Source organism: Rosa chinensis, chromosome 2 (assembly GCF_002994745.2).
Source record: "Rosa chinensis cultivar Old Blush chromosome 2, RchiOBHm-V2, whole genome shotgun sequence".
Lineage (NCBI taxonomy): Eukaryota > Viridiplantae > Streptophyta > Magnoliopsida > Rosales > Rosaceae > Rosa > Rosa chinensis.
In genome coordinates, this window is record NC_037089.1 from 27,769,685 (window position 1) to 27,789,781 (window position 20,097).

At 39.3% G+C, this 20,097-nt stretch overlaps 2 protein-coding genes and 1 pseudogene across 2 annotated transcripts; 2 read left to right on the plus strand and 1 right to left on the minus strand.

Annotated features, from left to right (window-relative positions):
* Window positions 1–5,191: 5,191 nt before the first annotated feature.
* LOC112189990 (nuclear speckle splicing regulatory protein 1) lies at window positions 5,192–7,933 on the minus strand. Its single transcript, XM_024329403.2, has 2 exons — window positions 7,810–7,933; window positions 5,192–6,441 (listed from the first exon to the last, which is right to left on the minus strand). Exon 2 carries the CDS (start codon window positions 6,388–6,390, stop codon window positions 5,437–5,439), a length of 954 nt encoding a protein of 317 aa, XP_024185171.1. The 5' UTR covers window positions 6,391–6,441; window positions 7,810–7,933; the 3' UTR covers window positions 5,192–5,436.
* A 135-nt stretch (window positions 7,934–8,068) lies between these two features.
* Window positions 8,069–12,655, plus strand: LOC112185849 (myb-like protein X). The gene is given in 6 exon segments (XM_024324173.2): window positions 8,069–8,512; window positions 8,914–10,474; window positions 11,019–11,219; window positions 11,298–11,449; window positions 11,775–12,027; window positions 12,030–12,655. Coding segments are annotated over 5 exon segments (2,355 nt in total). The 5' UTR covers window positions 8,069–8,512; window positions 8,914–8,943; the 3' UTR covers window positions 12,248–12,655.
* A 209-nt stretch (window positions 12,656–12,864) lies between these two features.
* Window positions 12,865–19,938, plus strand: LOC112184040 (annotated as a pseudogene).
* The last annotated feature ends 159 nt before the right edge of the window (window positions 19,939–20,097 follow it).

Here is a 20,097-nt window from a genome sequence, read left to right on the forward strand (position 1 = left end):
CTTGATTCTTTTCGGTGAAAGGGTTTTGATCATTGTGTTGATCTGTGGGCATGCAGTGGCATCTCAAATTGATTTATGAGCTTACAGTGGTAGCTTGATTCTTTCTGGGGAAATAATTTGATCATTGTATTGATCTATTTTCAAGTGGGTGTTTGGTTACCAAACCAAACCTAGCTAATTACTTCTCGGTGACTTGTTATTGCTATGATTTTGAATCATGTGGCTGTGATATTCGGGATTAATGTTATTGGCTTAGTACTCGAGTCATTCACTAAGCGTGCTTTTTGCTCATTCCTCATTTCTTTGTGTTTGCAAGTTCTTTTAGTTTCACTTTCAGAAGAGTTCGGGTTGTGGGCAGTGGAAAGTAGTATTTTCTCATTTTGGTTGACTCTTGTAAAAGAAAAACACTTTTGTTTGTAAGCAGCACTAGGAATCCTTCTGGGATCTAATTGCTAAATTAGTTCTGCTGTGAACATGTGTAATACCCTGGAAATTCATTATTAATTTATGATGATTTTTCGAAATTTATTAAGTTGATTGTTGGGACGATTTCGTTGTTCGAGGGCGAAGCGGAAGTGTTTCAGACGAATAATTACTCGAAACATTTTATTTTCGAGGGGTCAAAGTGTTGACTTTTTATTCGTTGGGTTTCTCCAAAAACTTCCTTCACGAAAGTTGTAGAGCTCGTCGATACGAGTTTGTGCATATGCGGAACACAGAATCGGAGTTCGTATGAAGAAGTTATCGCGTTTGGAAAGGTTTCCATTTTGGGTATAAAAGGATAAAACCCTAGCTATTTTTGGAAGGTTGCCAAAAATAGTCGGATTTCCATTTCTGGAAACCTCTCTCTCTCTCTCTCTCTCTCTCTCTCGCCCAAAACAGAGCTCACCTTCTCCGACCGAGTTCTCGCCTCGCCGGCCACCTCACGACTCCAGACCACTTCCATCGTGCTCGCCTCGTCCTTGCGCAGCTTCAAGTGGTAGCCTTGAGCGGCGGAACGGCCTGTAACGGCGGCGGGAAGTTTCGTTCGGTTTGAGCCCGATTTGAAGTCGATCCCGATTTGTCCTAGCTCCGACAACCAAAACTCGAGGTTCTTCACTTGTTGAACTCGCCTCAACTTTCTAAACAAGCACCAAGAAGGACCAGACCTGAAGCGATCGATTTCACGTTGAACGGAGCCTCATCCGAAAACTGGAAAAATTTCAGCCAAACCAGACTGTTTTAGGTAATTTCAACCACTTCCACTCATTTTCTGACTTTGTGCTAGTTATGAAAGTTTCTCATATTGATGAAACGAAGAGGAGTAGCCTAGCCCCGACGCCTTTGGAGGTGGTCGGCGGCGGCTCTGCCTCTAACTCCGGCAGCCTTTTCCGGCCACTTCCGGTGACCCCAAGGGCAGTTTCTGCCGATTTTTATGTTCTACATGTTGATATGATCATTTCGATTTATAGCATGTAAATTTTGGAGATCGTATGATTAAGTTATGAATTTTACGATTTCGATCGATTTCAATCGTTCGATTTGTGATATGTGAAGATCGGACCGTCCGATGGACTTGTAGTTTTGATTTATTGATCGTAGGACTGTCCCAATGACTTTGTATGGTCACAGGTGAAGATCCGACCGCTGGATCTTCGTATAAGTGCGTTTTATGAATGGTGTGCTAAGTTAAGACCCTATTTGATTAGGTGATTGATGGTTTGAGTTGGCGAACGATTGTGAATCGTATTTTGAGCTGTTAAGAAGAAGCAGCAGGATTTGAGGTGAGTAAATCTCACATGGTTAATTTACCAACGGAATTTCATTAATTACATTTAATTGTTATGTTTGAAAAATGATTTTAAGAAAATGAGTTTTTAGGTATATAAAAATGAATTTCTCGGTTTTTACTACGTGTGAACTATAGTTGGTATTAGTAGTCATTCCTGTGTGGGTGACTACGTATATATATATATATATATATATATATATATTTGCATGGAATACATATATTGGATGATATGGCATTGGGTGAAGTATTGATTTGATTGATTGATTTATCATTCCGAGCATTTCTCTTGAAGATGTAAATTATCATATATTGTTGAGTTGATGTTGATAAAGAGTAATTGAGTAAAGTGTGATCCTTTCATTTATTGTCCATGAGAGACTTGGATCATTATTGATTGTGATGTCGATTTGTATGACTTGATTGATTCATGATTTGGGGAATTTATTAAGCATGTGGGATTCGATTTTGATGATGGCTTGGAGACGAGAACATATTATTTGGAATTGGTTTTGCTATTTGTTGAGGTTGTGAGAGATGAGGAAACAATATTATGTGACGATCTGTATGAGTACATGTGCGGTGATTTGTGTGAATACATGTGTGGTGACTAGTGTGAGGGTATGGGATCGGACGCCATAATCCTGGGTGGATGACGGGCTACGATTGAGTAAGTGAGTCAGATGCCATAATCCTGAGTGGATGACGGACTACTATTGAGTAAGTGAATCGGACGCCATAATCCTGGGTGGATGACGGGCTACGATTGAGGTGTTTATATTGGATGCCATAACCCTGGGCGGTGACGGGCTACAATTGAAACGCGTTATTTTGTAAGATTGTGTATGCGGAGTTGAAGGGTGAATTCTTGATTTTCGCGTGAGTTGGTTGATTTATTATATATATTTCTTTTTCATTTCTATCGTGTGATTTCTTTATCTACTTTCTTTTCATTTCATTTGTTTGATTTTAATGTAATCTCCTGAACTAAACTATATGCATGGATTACTATGATTTCTTTTGTTTGTTTTAATGTGATCCCTCCTGCACTAAGTTTTTATGTAGGGATTACTATGATTTTGTTGATTGTTTGAATGTGATCTCCTAAACTAAGTTTCTATACAGGGATTACTGATTTTACTTAATGATTGTTGTGAGTACAGTGGTGTTGTGGGATTTGGAGTGAGGTGAACTGAGTTGTGATGCCCTAAGGTTGGCAGTTGGTTGTTATTGTGAGACGATGAGTATGTTTTCGTGGTTGTGCCGTTGAGGCAAAGGAATGGTGATCTGTTAGATTGTGGGGACGTAAAATGTTTAACATATTTGGAGTTAATTGTGTAATTGGGGTTTGTGGGAAAAGAGATAAAATGAATTGAGAGACAGAGCATGTGGGTGTTAGTTGGGTTGAAATGATTGAGCATGATATTGATTATTATGAACTTGACGTTTGTGTTGTGATGATTGCTTATTGATTTTGTTAGACTGAGATAGTGAAAGCATGTTTTTGTGGAATTAAATGTTAATGCTTTAATTGTCTCACGAATTGAGGAATTATAAGCATGAGTGACGTGAGTCATTTTAATTGAGTTTACTCATACGAGCTTAAAAAGCTTACTGGGATTGTTTTGTTCAACCCGGTGCACTATTTTATGGTGTAGGGTTTAAGTCTTCCGCTGTGTAGTGAGTTGTGGTGGGTGTGTTTATTTATTGAATTGTCATTTAGTTTAATTTGTAAACTATTTATAATGTAATATGTGACTCTAGAGAGAGAACGGGTCTGTATTGACATTGTGGGTTCAGGACATCTTTACTTGTTGTTCTTTAAAGAAAATTTTTCCTAGTGTTTAGTATTGATGTCTGAACCATCATGCCCTGTGTATTTACTCTGATAATTAATTGTGTTTGAAAATCGGGGCGTGACAACATGTTATTTACCTTTTTATTTATAGTGTTCAATTAAATCCAGAATATGTGTCTGACCCAAACTCTAGGTTACTTGCTCTAGTTGCAATAGGGTTTATATTAGAGATAATCTCCAAGAATCTTAGTAGATATCCAATCAATGTATGATTATGTTTCCATGTACAACTCTATCTCTATGCTTGTAATCCTCTATATAAAGAGGTCTCTATTATTAATGAAATGACGACTCAATTCTCTTCAAATTTCAGTTTTCCTAAAACAAGTTATCAGCACGAAGCCCTAACCCTGAAATCCTAAAAACCAAAAATCCTATAACCCTAAAACACCTTGCCATAGCGCACCACACCATTGCCACAACGCACCACAGTGTGCCACATTGTTGCCACACCAGAAACCCAAATTAGAGGTATATTTTAAAGTTCCCGTTTTTAGAGTTTTTGTTCCTTTTTTTTTCCTCGAGGACTTGCAACCTCCCTTCTTCTACCCCCCATTTCTTCTTCATAGGGGAGACCAAAAGCCGAACTGTGGGGGTTCGTGCTCACTCCAAGTTTGAAGCTTGTAGAGTCCTCCAAACTTATAGTTTGTTGAGAAGTTATGATCGACCACAAACACATCATTGTTTCGATCTAATCCAATACCTTTTGGAATTGGATTTCTTGGGAGCGACTTCGCTCATAAATTCCTAATTTCTTAGAAGCGACCATGCTCAGAAATTTCTTTAGTTTTCGTGGTAGCTTTTCCACTCTGAAACTAACCCTTTTTTTTCTTGTTCTCTTTCAGGATGAGTAAACTGAACAAACTGGACTTTGCTCCATTGGGAACATCTGGCTCTGGATATCACAAATGGGTTTGTGATGTTCGCCAGCATCTCAAGGCCGATGGAATCCTGGATACGATTCTCGAGCCTAACCAGGACGTACTAATTGTTGAGCAAGCTCAAGTTTTGGAAGCAAATAGAGCGGCCTTAGAGGCAAATAAAGCGAAAGCCATCATCCTAATAACTCGTCATATAGATGATTCGCTTCAGTACGAGTATATGAACGAAGAAGATCCCAGAAGGCTGTGGGTCTCACTCGAAGAAAGATTTGACAATGTCTGTGACTCCCTGTTTCCTGAACTAGAAGTGAGATGGCATAGCCTGCGCTTCTGTGATTTCAAGTCAGTTATTGACTACAACTCGGAACCACTTCGCAAAGGACAATTAGAACAATCTTATCCCACTTCCTTCACTATGGATCGTTGTTACGGGGTAATGCGCATACTTGAATACAATCCTTCTAATACAAAACTTGGTCGATTTATTGGTTGGGGGAAGGTCGTTTACAGTTAATGTGGTATTAATCATCACCAAAATAAAAAGATAGAACTACCTATGTCTAAAAGAAATTCACTTGCCAGCAAATGTCAACAAGTTCAATTTCCAGAAAATGTCAGCCAAGGCCCAACAGTTCTTATTTGACGGGAGGTTTTCTAATGCCATTTCTCTGCTAAACCGTTGAATGGTATAAAATAAGCCTAAGCTTTATCTTTACTGGTTATAATGGAAGGAAATTCCAGTCATTTACTTATTTAGCTTGGTAATGACATAGGAATCCCAAGTGAGACCAAATCATCTTACACTACCCATCATGCTCCAGTAAAATGGTGAAACCGGAAACCACAAGAATACTGAATATATCACAACTGCTAGTATATGCTAGGAGAATAACGAAACCAAATAGATTAAACAACAGGGGCCAACTATATTAGTTTCCATAGTACTTTAGTTCTTCTTTTGCCCTCTTTCGAGCTAGAAACCGCTCCTTTGCTGCCGCCACTGCATCTTCACCTCTTTTATGATGATTAACCTTTGGTTGATCTGCTGGCGGCTGTTCAGCTGACAATTTTTCCTGAGCTGATGTGTTTGAAGCTGGCTTCTCGTCAGAGGGTTCAACAGTTTCAGCCATAGTTGTATTTTCACCTTCATCCCCTTCCCTCACCCTTGGAGACTCCAATGGCATTGGTGCTCCAGCTATTTCTCCCTCGTCAAGTTTTGCCAGCTTCTTTAATTCGACCTGTTTTTCTGGCTCGCTTACTTCAGCCTGCTTCTCTAGCTTCGTTAATTCAGCCTGCTTCTCTTTCCTTAACTTGGCGTCTTCTGCACCAAACGCAACATTTTTTTCAAGGTTGAAGTAAAATTCACTCAAATCCGTCTTCTTAGTAACATCGTCTTTCTCCTCCCGAAGTTGACGAAGTCGGTCTTCCTCAATCCATTTTGCCTGCTCTGCAAGTTTCTTTTTGTAAGCCGTTGTGACAAATTTATCCTTGTCTGCATACAGGTGATCTTCCTGACTTCGCTCTTTTGCAAGCTTTCTTTCAAATACTATCTCCTGCTCTCGATTTCGTTCTTCTGCTTTTTTCATTAACTGCGGAATATATCTTGACTTTCTCTCTTGGTGATCTTGTGCCCGAGGTTGTATCGCTTTCTGTTTCATATCATCATAAACTCCATCATAGTCAAACACCGATGGGTCCTGCTCCAGTGCTTTCCTCTGCTGCTCCTCAATATCCCTGAGTGACTTGTTCTTGGTAGCATGTCGAGAAATTTCCCTCTCAACATCATTGTCATCATCATCGCCAAAACCAACAGGTTTACGAAGAGGAGGTCTAGGGGGCTGCTTCTTCTGCTGTGGCCTTAGGTTCAACCCATACTTGCTCATTCTTCTTCTTCCTTCTTGTATGGCGAGTCCAGTCAGTAGGAGTAGGAGGCCCTGCATCCAAGTTCCAATACACAAGCATTTATTAGTGTAAAGTAACTATATATATGCAGTTATAAACAAAAAGTATGAAGATTATAAAACAACATCCACATCAAAGTTTAGATTTTAAACTCTTGCTACTTGAAGAAATTTACTCGGTTTTTTTTGTTTGTTACATTAACTGGTGTTGTAATAACTGAAACTACTTCTGTCAAGCTTCAACACTTGAATGTCGTGTAAGGCAACAATATAGTGAATCTTCCTTATTTGCACCCTCTCTGCCTTGATGAAGCTTCTATTGCTGATTATTGGTGCATTTTAAATGGAATGGGTTATATACCTACTTCTAATGTTTTTTCACTTCTAATAATTGGAGAAACATAACCCTTAGTAAATCTATGACACTATTACTATATCTCAAATGACAAGACAAAAAGAACAAAGCCACCAGCAACAGAAAGCACCAAAGAAAAGTACTGAAATCAACTGAAAACCAGTTAGCAAGAATACGTCTTAGACTGAAAGAACCTAGAGAGGATCAACTTACGCTATACGCAAGATGGACTTGGGAAAATACCTAGCATCCTAAACTATCAACCTAATATAGCATCAATATCCTTGTTCATAGCTTCAGAGTCATATGTTCCTCTCTACCCCTTTCTCAAGACATAAGCGTCCAAAGTCAGTATTAACATCGTCACCTAACACATCCTTTGACTTGGCCTATGTTTTCCCCCTTTCTGCTATTACATTATGTTTTATTCCTCTCAGACAAATCTCTAAAGATGGACCAAAGACAACTCCCAAAAATGTTGTTATTGAAAAAACCTACTGGATAAATGCGCGAAGTGCAAATTGACAGTGTTATGTGGATGTACACCAACATTGACATGTTCCAAAACTATGCACTTGTATGATGAACTATGACAAAAGCTTGGAGTTGCATTTGAAAACCAATCCAGCATCCTAATGGTATATAATGGGTAACTCATATCCACAAAAACAAACACCTTGCAAACCCCAATACAGCTTTTTCTTTCAATTATCACAATGATTATATCCCCTTCAAAACTTAAACTGATTATAAACCAACCCAATAACTAGGGCTTCAACCTGTGAAGAACCCCTCTATCTAAAGTCTAAACCAACCCAAGTTTCAAACTTTTTAACGGTAATAGTTCCGAATTAAGCACAATTTTTCTGGGTCTCAAATTTCAAAGACGAATTTCACCAAAACAATACACAAATCAAAGTTCACAGCGTGTATCAAAATCAAAATTCCCAGATCAAAATTTCACAGAAATTAAAGAACCAGAAATTGGGTATGTAACTGAATCAAAAAAATTCGAATAAGATAAGAAAAATGAAAGAAAAACTCACTTTCTTGAATGATTAAGGCTTCTTCCGACCAAGAACCAGAGACTGAAATTTCAGAAAGGTTTATTCTTTATAGCTTCCCCTTCATCTTATTTCCACCCAAATCGAATCTGGTTTTCCTAATGGGCCTGGTACTGACCCGACCCAACTTAACCCGCCACGTAGGACAACGTTACGGGAGGGCAGTTTCGGAAACACGGGGCAAAAATAGAGTCGTATTTTAAGATGGAAATCTCTCATATCCCCTCACAAACTCTAAAAACAAAAAAGCTCGAAGAAATTGAAACCCTAGAAAGAAAAAAAAGAAGAAAAATCCCCAAAAATTTCAGAGAGGAACGATTTCAATCTCAATTTCAAACCAAGCCAGAAAGAAAAGCAATTTGATTTTTCGTTTCCGCTCTGCCTTTCTCTCACATAGTTGATTTACAATTTTTTTTTTTTTTTGTTTTGTTCTGTTATTGGTTTGTTTTCAGGGGAACGATTAATTAGAGTTGGAGTGGTGGGATATTGTGATAGGGGATATTGTAGAATCATCATCATCTGTTTTTCTGGGTTTTGTGTTGATGCTGGTGATGTTATCTGTGAATTCTCTAATGGTGGGTTTTGTCTTGTCAAATTAGGGTTTTCAATTTGTGTCCACTCTCTTCCTTTTTCTGTGGGCCTTTTGATTCCTTCCTCGACGACGCTGCGAAAGCCCGACATTACTGTGAGTTCTTGTTGCGTAATCCTTTCACTGTTAAGAATTTGAATTTGTAATGCATTTTGTAAATTAGGGTTTTTGGTTATATGCGTTCGGGGCTTTGTTGTTTTGTTAGAGAATAATGCTTAGTGAATGTGTCAATTACCATTAGATTTTTCTAAGCTTCACTTTTTTTTATTTCTGTGGAGAAATATGATAATTATATCTCCTATTAACATATGTCCTACATAATTTTTTTAAGAGCTACCGACTTGTGCTTGTCTTTTCTTTATACTACATTGAATGGCTTTTTTTTTTCTTTTCTTTTCCTGTTTTGTGTCTTTTAGGAATTTTTTATTTATTTTAGTTTTTATAATTTTGATTGTATTTGTTGCTAGTTTTGATAGCATAATTGATTTTTCAATCAGGGTTGAAGGTGGGATTCAGTGTGGGAAAAGATGTCATCACCATATCCCAAACTTGACAATCGAACAATTGATCAGTGGAAGGTTACTGAGTTGAAAGAAGAGCTTAAGAGGCGGAAATTGACAACCAAGGGTTTGAAGGACGATTTGATCAAACGTTTGGATGAGGCAATTCGAATTGAAAGGGAAAATGCCGAGAGGCTTGAAAGGGAAAATGCCGAGCGGCTTGAAAGAGAGAATGCCGAGAGGCTTGAAAGGGAGAATGCCGAGAGGCTGGAAAGGGAAAATGCTGAGAGGCTAGCAAGGGAAAATGCTGAGAGGCTGGAAAGGGAAATTGCCGAGAAGATTGTGAGGGAAAATGCCGAGAAGAATATAGAGGGTAATGCTGAGAAGGTGGATAATGGTTTTAATGCTGATCCGGAGCAACATGCAGTGGATGCTAAAACAACTACAGGCTTCATTGATGGGCGGGAAAAGGCTGAAAACGTTGTCATTGGTGGTAGTGCAGCAGCATTGAATCAAGGCAATATCGAAGAGGATTATGTTCTTGTGGATAAACATGATACTGCTACTGTTGGAGAGGAGCTGATTGTTCAATCAGCTACTGTTGAAACCACTGTTACTGTCACTGAGAATGTGGTAGAATATTTAGATTTAGGTGGGCAAGGTTCACAGAACACTGAAGCAAAGAAGACGAATGAGAATTCAAAACCACAGCTAGAGAATGAGGATCCAGAGCCCCAGCTGGAGAATGAGGATCCAGAGCCCATGCGGGAGAGTCTGGTTTCAAAGCCCCAGTTGGAGAATGAGGATCCAAAGCCCCAGCTGGAGAATGAGGATCCAAAGCCCCAGCTGGAGAATGAGGATCCAGAGCCCACGCGGGAGAGTCTGGATTCAAAGCCCCAGTTGGAGAATGTTGATCCAAAGCCCCAGCTGGAGAGTGAGAGTTTAGATGCTACACCCAAGGATGCCGTGCTCGACTCTTCTGCCCCAAACTACCAGGTATCTGAGGTCAGCACTGTTTTAGGGTCTGAAGTAAACTATGATTATATTTCTACTGATACTGTGTCAATTAATGAAAAGATTGAACTAAAGGATAATATAATTGCTGATCATGTCAAATTAGAATTAGATGTTAAGCCGGAGATGGTGGACCCATCATCCAGTGCTGTTGTCCCAGTCAATGGTGATTCACATCCAATGGATGCTGAAGAGCCACCTGAGAGCAAGGCATCTGTTAGAGAGAAAGATGACAACTATGATACTAATGCAGACATTAGCAAGAAAAATGATAGTGTGGATGTGGGGTACTCAGAAAAATTAAATTTGGAGAGAAGTTCTGGAGATGATTCTATGGAAGAGGATGTGCTGGACAGTAAACAAATTGATTCAAAGTATAGTTCTGATTATGTGGGAGATAGGGTTGAGAAAACTGAAGAACCTATTGCATTGGAGGATAGTCATGTTGATGTTGTGGGAGATGATAATTCCTCTGATAAAATGGATACAAGTGTTGATAACAAGAATCATCCAGCTCTTCCTGCTGAGAAAAGAAAGCTTAATGGTGAGTTACAACTGAATTTGTTGATTAGTTATATTTCAACCCATTTGTTACATTTAAAAGCTGTGGAAACACCTTTCAGCATTTCTTTAAATCTATGATATATTTGCTATCAGATATCTGCATTAGTAATAAAATTGATTCACATAAGACTAGTATCTCTTCAAGAGGACTTGTTGATGCAATGCACTTGTGGTATTTGCTGAACGTTAATTTAGGTTCCCCCCCCCACCCCCCCGGGGTTTTTTTTTAGTAGATATTTTGAAGCATGTAGTGGTAAGGATAATGTTTTCTGAAAGATTAAAATGTAAGGAAGGAATTAATTGGTACTGTATTTTAAGTGGCATACAATTTGGACAGGCTGCTAGTCAGTCTATAGAAATTTTGGCTCTTTCTTAGATTTTTTGTCTTGCACAGTATATTTTCTTTCTACATCAATTCATAGGTATTTTGAAGTGTCCTTTTTATAAGCATATCCTTTCCTCTTCTGCCTGTAAGCTCCTCTTGTTTTCATTCCTGATGATTTTTCTTTTGTTCATTTCTATAGATAAAGCAGCAGTTGTGACCAATGAGCCTGCTGTAAAGAGGCGCAGGTGGAACTCTGAAAACTTGAAAGTTCCAGAGCCACAAAACTCTATTCAAACACCTACCACCACACCCAAAGATACTTCTCAGACCCCCATTCTGAAGCGTAACTTTTCAAGATCAAACTCTACAATTGGTGAGGATATTCCCAAGGAACGTGTTGGTGAGTCTTTTCTCTTTTTCTTGAATTTGAAAATTTCTAGCAGCACAAGTTTAGATTCCTTACTTCTTTTCGTTTCAGTTCCTCCATCGCAGAAGCCACCAACTAATTCCTTAAAGATTGATCATTTTTTGCGGCCTTTCACCCTGAAAGCTGTGCAAGAACTTCTTGGGAAAACTGGGAAGGTTACTGATTTCTGGATGGACCACATTAAGACCCATTGCTTTGTTACCGTAAGACTCTCTCTTTCTCTCTGTGTGTGTGTTTTTGAGCTTGTGAGTCATGACACATGCAGTTGGTTTAGTAGCGATTAAAGACCACCTGTTGTGGAATTTGGGAATCAGGCTTGAGGATTAATGTTGCTTTCATTTTTGTTGTAAAAAATTTATGTCACCCATTGTGATTTAGATTTATAACTCATACTGGCTTTACAAGTGGCAGTCACTCACTCCCATTGCATTTTAACCATATTGGCATTCCTTGTTTGGGGAGATTGTTTCGCTTTGTTTGATTTGAAATTAACTCATCCATTTCTTGGAAACTTATGTCTTGATGCAGTATTCATCTGTGGAAGAAGCCGTGGAGACACGGAATGCTGTGTATAACTTACAGTGGCCAACCAATGGAGGCCGCCTCTTAGTGGCGGACTTTGTTGATCCTCAGGAAGTACAAACCCGGGTGCAGAATCCTCAGACTCCTGCTACACCTGTGAGTGCTCCTGTTGCTCCTGCTTTCTCAGCCACTTCGCAGCATCAGCCTTCACCTCGTCTATCTAAGCAGCAACTACAGCAGCAGCTTCCACCACCCCCTTCCCTCCCCCTCCGCCACACCTGTCTACCCTTCCCCCAGCAAGAGAGCGGCTTCCTCTGCCTCCCCCACCTCCTCTTTCAGAGAAACTTGATCCTCCGATTGTCACTTTGGATGATCTATTTCGAAAAACTAAAGCAACCCCTCGGATCTATTACCTACCTTTATCCCAAGAACAAGTAGAGGCAAAACTTGCAGCACAGGGCAGAAACCCTAAGCAGTAGGACATGTCAGTTCACGCTCTTCAGATTTTCTGATGGGTTTGGTCACTGTTAGATAGTGGTAGGGAGGGAAGTATCCTTTGCATTTATTATGGTTTTTGGTTTTTGAATTCTCTGCTTTATGTTTAGGGGCATGAGGACAAGTTCAGTGTTGGAAATTTCCGAACACTGAGCTATCTTTATGGATTAATGGATCCATTGTATCTTCATCCGACTTCACTTTAGTTGGTGGACTGTAACTTCTATTGAACAAATCTTTCTTACAGTTTATGAATGTAGGACATGTTGATGTTTTCCATAAATCTACCTCAGCCAGTCATGTATTGGACTTGATCTGAGCTGCCCTAGTTTGTGCAGCTTGGTGACATGAGTTGTGCACGCTATACATTTATGGGGTGTTCCTCTTTGGTATGTGCCTTTGATATTTGGTGGTACCAAATATATATTTATTTGGAGTAATGTCCAGAGCCCAGAGCCCAGGTCCGGCCAACTTGAGCAGTCCTGTCTTAAAGTACAAAGTTTCCTATGAACTTGCATTAATTATCACCAGCTTATCCAAATGAGCCTTTATTTAACAAAATGGAATACAAGCAAACAGAAAGATTTGGCATTTGATGGCAATGACTACTTGCTCTGATGACAATCGCAAGGAAGTCGTATGGAATTTCAACTTCAATCCGAGTAGTAGGGTACTGTATCACCAAGCTAAATAAGCAAACTGCTGGAATTACTTTCCATTATAACGGGTGAAGATAAAGCTTAGGCTTATATTATACCATTTAACTGTTCAGGAGGGAGTAATGGCATTACAAAACCTCCCAATCAAATAAGAAATGTAGGCCTTGCTTGACATTTCCTTGGCAAGTGAATTTCTTTTAGACAGGTAGTTCTATCTTCTACTTTGGTGAAGATCAATACCACATTTACTGTAAGTTTACCTTCTCCAAACCAATCAAGTTACCTCTTAAGAAAATAAATCGACCAAGTTTTGTATTAGAAGGATTGTATTAAGTATACACTAATCTCAGCATCAAAAAATATAATTTTGATAATAACAAATCACTTCAGTTAAAAATTTGAGTTAGCTGAGTGTGCTTAAAGGATAAGCGCATAATAGACTTTTGGCTAAGTAAGAAATCAATTTGTAGAGCTAAAGTTGCTGTTGCATACCCAAGTTTCTTCTTCTGTTACTAAAAGATAACAATTCCATCTAATTCAAATTCCACTTCTAAAAGGAAACACTTGAGCACAATCTGATCCCAGCACTATAAGACCTGATATATTGTGCTTTATTTACAGATGGAAAAGATAACCATGCAAACCATAACATGTTGTTCATCTCTTCCTTACGATAATGATCGAAATTCTAGAGACAATTTGGATAACAACAAATCACTTCAGTCGAACATCTGTTATAGCTAACAAGTCTTCTTCTATATGACTATATACAGCTCCCCAAAATTCACATCTTTCACAATTCTCATTAGTTTTTTGATCACTTTGCTTACAGAAAACCAAAAAATTGAATAAAGGAGTTGCTGCGCTGCTACTCTTCCTTGCTTGTGCAGCCCTATGCTTGGCTGCTTCTGATGCTACTGCTGCAGAGCCTCCGAAGCTATCTGGGCACGCTAAGGTGCACAAGTGCATTGCTGGTTTCCACACTGCAAGGGGGACTTGTCTGAAGGAGATCTATGCATCTTATTGGAATCACAAACTCAATATTGGAGAAGATTGATGCAAGGCCATTAAGGAAGCAGATGATGATTGTGCCGAGACCATTGTCAGTCACTTCAAGAACCCTACTTATGTTCTTTTGTTGAAGGAGCATTGCTCAAAGAAATAATGATAGCACCATCGAAAGGACAGGAATGTTAGTCCTAGATTAGCTAGGCTTCTTTTGGTTTTTGGTCTTAGTGAATTAAGCTAGTGTCCTTTTCTTTCTTCTTGCTAGTGATTGTCATTGGAGTAGAACATCTGAAGCTGTACTTAAGTTATTTTTCTCAGTATTTGGGTATGAACTTTTATTATATATGCTTTTGGGATTTTGGTATTATTAGAGTAGAAAATAATACTTTGATTTTAGGGTTTTCAATAATAATACTATTCATCCCACAAAGGGGTATATATACAAGGACAAGAGGAGTAGTCTAACCCTAATAGGAAACAATCATTCCTATAATTACATGATAACCTAAATAAATAAGAATCATAATTACATAAGATTTACAGCTATTCTACACTCCCCCTCAAGTTGGTGCATAGATATCTATCATGCCCAACTTGTCAACTGAGCTGTCAAATATCTTCCTGGACACTCCTTTAGTAAAAACATCAGCTAATTGCTATTCTGAGTTTACAAATGGAAAACGAATAACCTTTCTGTCAAGATTTTCTTTAATAAAATGACGGTCAACCTCCACATGCTTTGTCCTATCATGCTGAACTGGATTATGTGCAATCTCAATTGCAGCTTTATTATCACAATGCAAATCCATAGGTTGTCTAAGCTTGTAACCTAGATCTTTCAGGACATTACGAATCCATAACATTTCACAGACTCCATGTGCCATACCTCGAAATTCAGCTTCTGCACTTGATCTGGCCACAACTTTCTGTTTCTTGCTACGCCAAGTGACAAGGTTCCCTCCTACAAAAGTGAAGTACCCAGATGTAGAACGCCTGTCAGTTTTATCACCAGCCCAATCTGCATCTGTGTATCCCCCAACTTCCAATTCATCCTTTTTCTCAAACAGTAATCCTTTACCTGGCGCCATCTTCAAATACCTCAAAATCCGAAAAACTGCATCCATATGTTCTTCACTAGGACAATGCATAAACTGACTGACAACACTCACAGCATAAGCAATATCAGGTCTAGTATGTGAAAGATAAATCAACCTTCCTACAAGACGTTGATACCTTCCTTTATCAGTTGGAATTTGATCAGGATAAATGGCAAGTCTGTGATTCATCTCAATGGGTGTCTCAATTGGACTGCAGTCCAGCATCCCCGTTTCAGTAAGTAAGTCAAGAACATACTTCCTCTGTGACAGTGAAATTCCCTTCTTAGACCTCGCAACTTCAATACCCAGAAAATACTTCAGTTGCCCAGATCCTTCATTTCAAACTCCTTTGACAGATACTTTTGTAACTCATTCATCTCTTTCGGATCATCCCCTGTAACAATCATGTCATCAACATACACAATAAGAGCTGTAATCTTACCATTCTTGCGCTTGATAAACAAGGTATGGTCAGAATTGCTCTGTCTGTACCCAAAGGCTCTCATGGACTTTGAAAATCTCCCAAACCAGGCTCTTGGAGATTGCTTCAGGCCATACAAAGACTTCTTCAATTTACACACCTTGCCAACTTCACTTGGGTAATTCTTAACACCTGGGGGCACATCCATGTACACTTCTTCTTCCAAATTCCCATTAAGAAACGCATTCTTCACATCAAACTGGTGTAAGGGCCAATCTTTGTTTGCTGCAAGTGAGATTAGAATCCGAACAGTATTGATCTTTGCCACAGGTGCAAAAGTCTCCTCATAATCAATCCCATAACGTTGTGTGTATCCTTTGGCAACCAACCTCGCCTTGTATCTATTAATAGTTCCATCTGCATTAAGCTTCACAGTAAATACCCAACGACACCCTACAGTCTTCTTTCCAACCGGCATAGGTACTAGTTCCCATGTTGCATTCTTTTGAAGAGCTTCCAATTCTTCATTCATCGCCTTTGTCCATTTTGGATCCGTTAATGCATCCTGCACGTTACTAGGAATAGATACAGTAGATAATTGATCAATAACAAGTGCATGTGACCCAGAAATCCTATGGTTAGACATAAAATTAGCTATAGGGTATTTAGCTTTGGCTTTGATATCTGGTTCATATTGTTTCTTAGGAATTCCCTTGGTAACCCTTTGTGATTTCCTAGGTTCGACACTTTCTAACCCAGAAGATTCATTAAAGTTTAGGGGTACCTGAGGCGGATCATTCTGACCGGGATCTTCAGTTGGTGATGTAGAAGGGGGAATATCTTGTGTGTGAGCTTCAGATACGTCTTGATTTTGATTCAAACTATCCAGAAAAGTCGTCTCTTCTGTCTCGGAATTCACAACACTCTGTTCGGCAGTTACATTTTCTGTTTCGGAATTCACAACACTCTGTTCGGCAGTCGCATTTTCTGTTTCGGAATTCACAACACTCTGTTCGGCAGTCGCATTTTCTGTTTCGGAATTCACAATGCTCTGTTCGGCAACTGCATTTTCTGTTTCCAAATTTTTCCTACCCTCAAATGTATCCTCCAAATTTTCCAAGTCTTCAAAGACATCAAAATCAATAATAGAACGAGGATTCCCTTCACAACCTCTCTCCCCCTGAAGGGAAGACTGAGAAGCTCCCCCTGAGTAATAAGGCTCGGATTCACGAAAAGCAACATCAAGAGAGACATGTAAAGTGCCAGTAAGGGGATCATAACATCGATAACCCTTCTGGAAGTCAGCATAACCAACAAAGATACACTTACGGGCACGGGGATCAAGCTTGTTGCGTTGAGGCTTGGGAATATGAACATAGGCTGTGCACCCAAACACCCGGGGCTCCAAATTAGGCATAGAAGGGATGGTCAAAAATGTATGAAGCTTCTGATGAGGATTCTGAAACTCAATCACCCGTGAAGGAGTACGGTTGATAAGATATGCTGCAGATTTTACTGCTTCTCCCCAATAGGACCGAGGTACATTCATGCCAAATAAGGAAGCACAAACAACTTCCATCAACTGCCTGTTCTTCCGTTCTGCTAACCCATTCTGTTGAGGAGTATAAGAATTGGAGGTTTGATGACGAATTCCATGTGACCGGCAAAACTCAATCATAGGGCCATTCACAAACTCTCCACCATTGTCAGACTGAAACACTCGGATGGATTGTTGATACTGAGTTGCCACCATTTTGTGAAATTCGATAAACATTCCAAATACATCACTCTTATTCTTCAGAAATGACACCCATGTCATGCGAGTGCAATCATCAATAAACGTTACAAAATACCGAGCTCCAGAAAGAGAAGGAATCTTTGCAGGACCCCAGACATCAGAGTGAATTTTCATAAAAGGAACAGGACTTTTATGAAGACTTGGTGAATATGAAATACGGTGGCTCTTGGCCAGTTCACAAATGTCACAATGGAAATTCAAATCACTGACAACCGAAAACAAATGAGGTTGCAGCTTCTTAAGATAACTAAAAGATAGATGACCTAAACGGCGATGCCATAACCATACTGCTTCCTTTGCATTCTCTACCCCATTAATCTGATTAGCTTGCCCCAAAAGATGCTTCTGGTTTTCTCCAGTCTCTGTCAGATCCAAGTAGTATAATTTTCCCCTTCTAACACCATAACCAAGAATCCGCCGAATCAGAATGTCTTGAAACACACAGAAAGATGGATAGAAGGTCACAATACATGCAAGTGCTAAAATAATCTGACCAACAGATAGGAGATTATAAGCTAGTGAGGGAACAACTAGGACAGATTCAAGGGTTAAGGTATCAGATACAACAATAGAACCTTCTCCGGTGACCGGAGTTGGAGTACCATCAGCAGTAGAGACAATATTTTGAGAGGAACGTCTAAGGTTTTTCACAAGACTAGGGTCATTGGTCATATGATCAGATGCACCTGTATCAATTATCCATGTATTATTCAAAGTAGCCTTACCCTTCATACCTGACTGCGCTAGATTAGCGGAGGCATTGTCGAGATGCTCTTCCTCTGTAGTAGCAATAGCCGCCTTGCCCGGATTCTTTCGCGGTTTCCTGGTGAAGTCCCACCAATCAGGGTAGCCAATCACTTCATAGCACCGCTCCTTGGTATGATCTACTTCCCCACAGACAACACATTTTTTGTTTGCGTATGGGTTTCGGCGTGGAGAAGGACCTGAGAAGCCTGGAGGAGGACCTGGTCGGCGTTGAACGGCCATTGAGGAATTTGGGGTTTGTTTGTTTTTTTTTTTTCAGGTTTGGTTTTTCTAGGGTTTCAAAAAAATTCAGGGATGGCTTGATTTTAATGGTGGTGGTACGCAGCGGTTTGTGGTGTGCTTTGGGATTCAGGATTCAGGATTCAGGAGTTAGGATTCAAAGGATGCAGGCAAGTTCAAAGGATTGAACCTGCTCTGATACCAAGTAGAAAATAATACTTTGATTTTAGGGTTTTCAATAATAATACTATTCATCCCACAAAGGGGTATATATACAAGGACAAGAGGAGTAGTCTAACCCTAATAGGAAACAATCATTCCTATAATTACATGATAACCTAAATAAATAAGAATCATAATTACATAAGATTTACAGCTATTCTACAATTAGTTAATTAAGATTCTTCATCTTCAGTATGTTTCCTTTGAGAGTTGTTTATGATATGATATCCATTGTATTCGTTCATTCCGCAACATAATTGTGATAGATAACTAGAAGAAACAATTTTGCAACATTATGACTTCATTCTGAAAGTGACTTTATTCCCAGATACCATAACTAGCTTCCGAACTCTTGTATTCTCACAAGTTTAATTACCAAAATAATAGGGAACAATGCTCTAGATCCGTACCAATTGTCTATCAAGTCTAAACCTTCTGCCCGCTCTCAACCATCCACAAGAGCTTTTTCGTAGGGTGATTTTGTAAAGCCTAAAATTACATTTTCATTTCCTCCGTGAATATATTGACACATCCGGAATCAAATTGGTTTCTGCTTCATCAAGTACTAGATATATAGTAGCACCTAGAGCTATCTTACCAGTTGCTACTTGTATACCTTGCCCTTCTTCTGTTGTAAGTAAAGACTGAAGCTACTGCAGCTTGTGAGGGTATGATATGGGCTATGTCTACAGTTCTTCTGCATAATCGATCAATGAGACTGATTCAAAGCACTTATTTTAAGACTGTTTCTGGTAAGTCTGCTGGGAAATCCACCTTCTGCTTTCCAAGATTAGAAAAGTTCAAGTAAAGTTTGTAGGAGGCTGTAGATGCAATGGCAGATTGGCTTGCATTGTAAGCTAGGTTAAGAGACTGGATTGTGAAGACGGGTAAATTTCTTTGAAAGGGACAGATACATTCAACTTGAGAGAAAGCCATACAACCTTGTGTGCAAGATCACCAAGAGAGAAAGCCGAGATAGATTCAATATTTAATGAAAAGAGAAGAAGAACGAAGTCGAGAGCACGAGATAGTATTTGAAAGAAAGCTTGCAAAAGAGCCAAGTCAAGACGATCACCTGTATGCAGACAAGGATAAATTTGTCACAAAGGCTTACAAAAAGAAACTTGCAGAGCAGGCAAAGTGGATTGAGGAAGACCGACTTCGTTGACTTCGGCAAGAGAAAGATGATGATACTAAGAAGACAGATTTGAGTGAATTTTATTTCAACCTTGAAAAAAATGTTGCAACTATGTCTGAAACTGTAGAAGCCTCTGAGGAGAAGCCAGCTCTTAAACACATCAGCTGAGGAAAAAATGTCAGCTGAACGCCGCCAGCAGATCAACCAAAGGCTAATCATCATAAAAGAGGTGAAGATGCGGTGGCTGCAGCGAAGGAGAGCTTTTTAGCTCGAAAGAGGGCAAAAGAACAACAAAAGTTTTATGAAAACGAGAAAAATTTTACTATACCAGTACATCAAGCATACTAGATTTGATACAGAGGTAGACTTGACTCCACGCATAAGTAGACTAATTTGACTTGATCTCAAAAACAATTCTACCTCTATATCGAACTAATCTACTTAATGTATCGGTATGTACCATAAACGAATGCTGAAAACTAATATAGTTATTCTCGTAGTTGAATC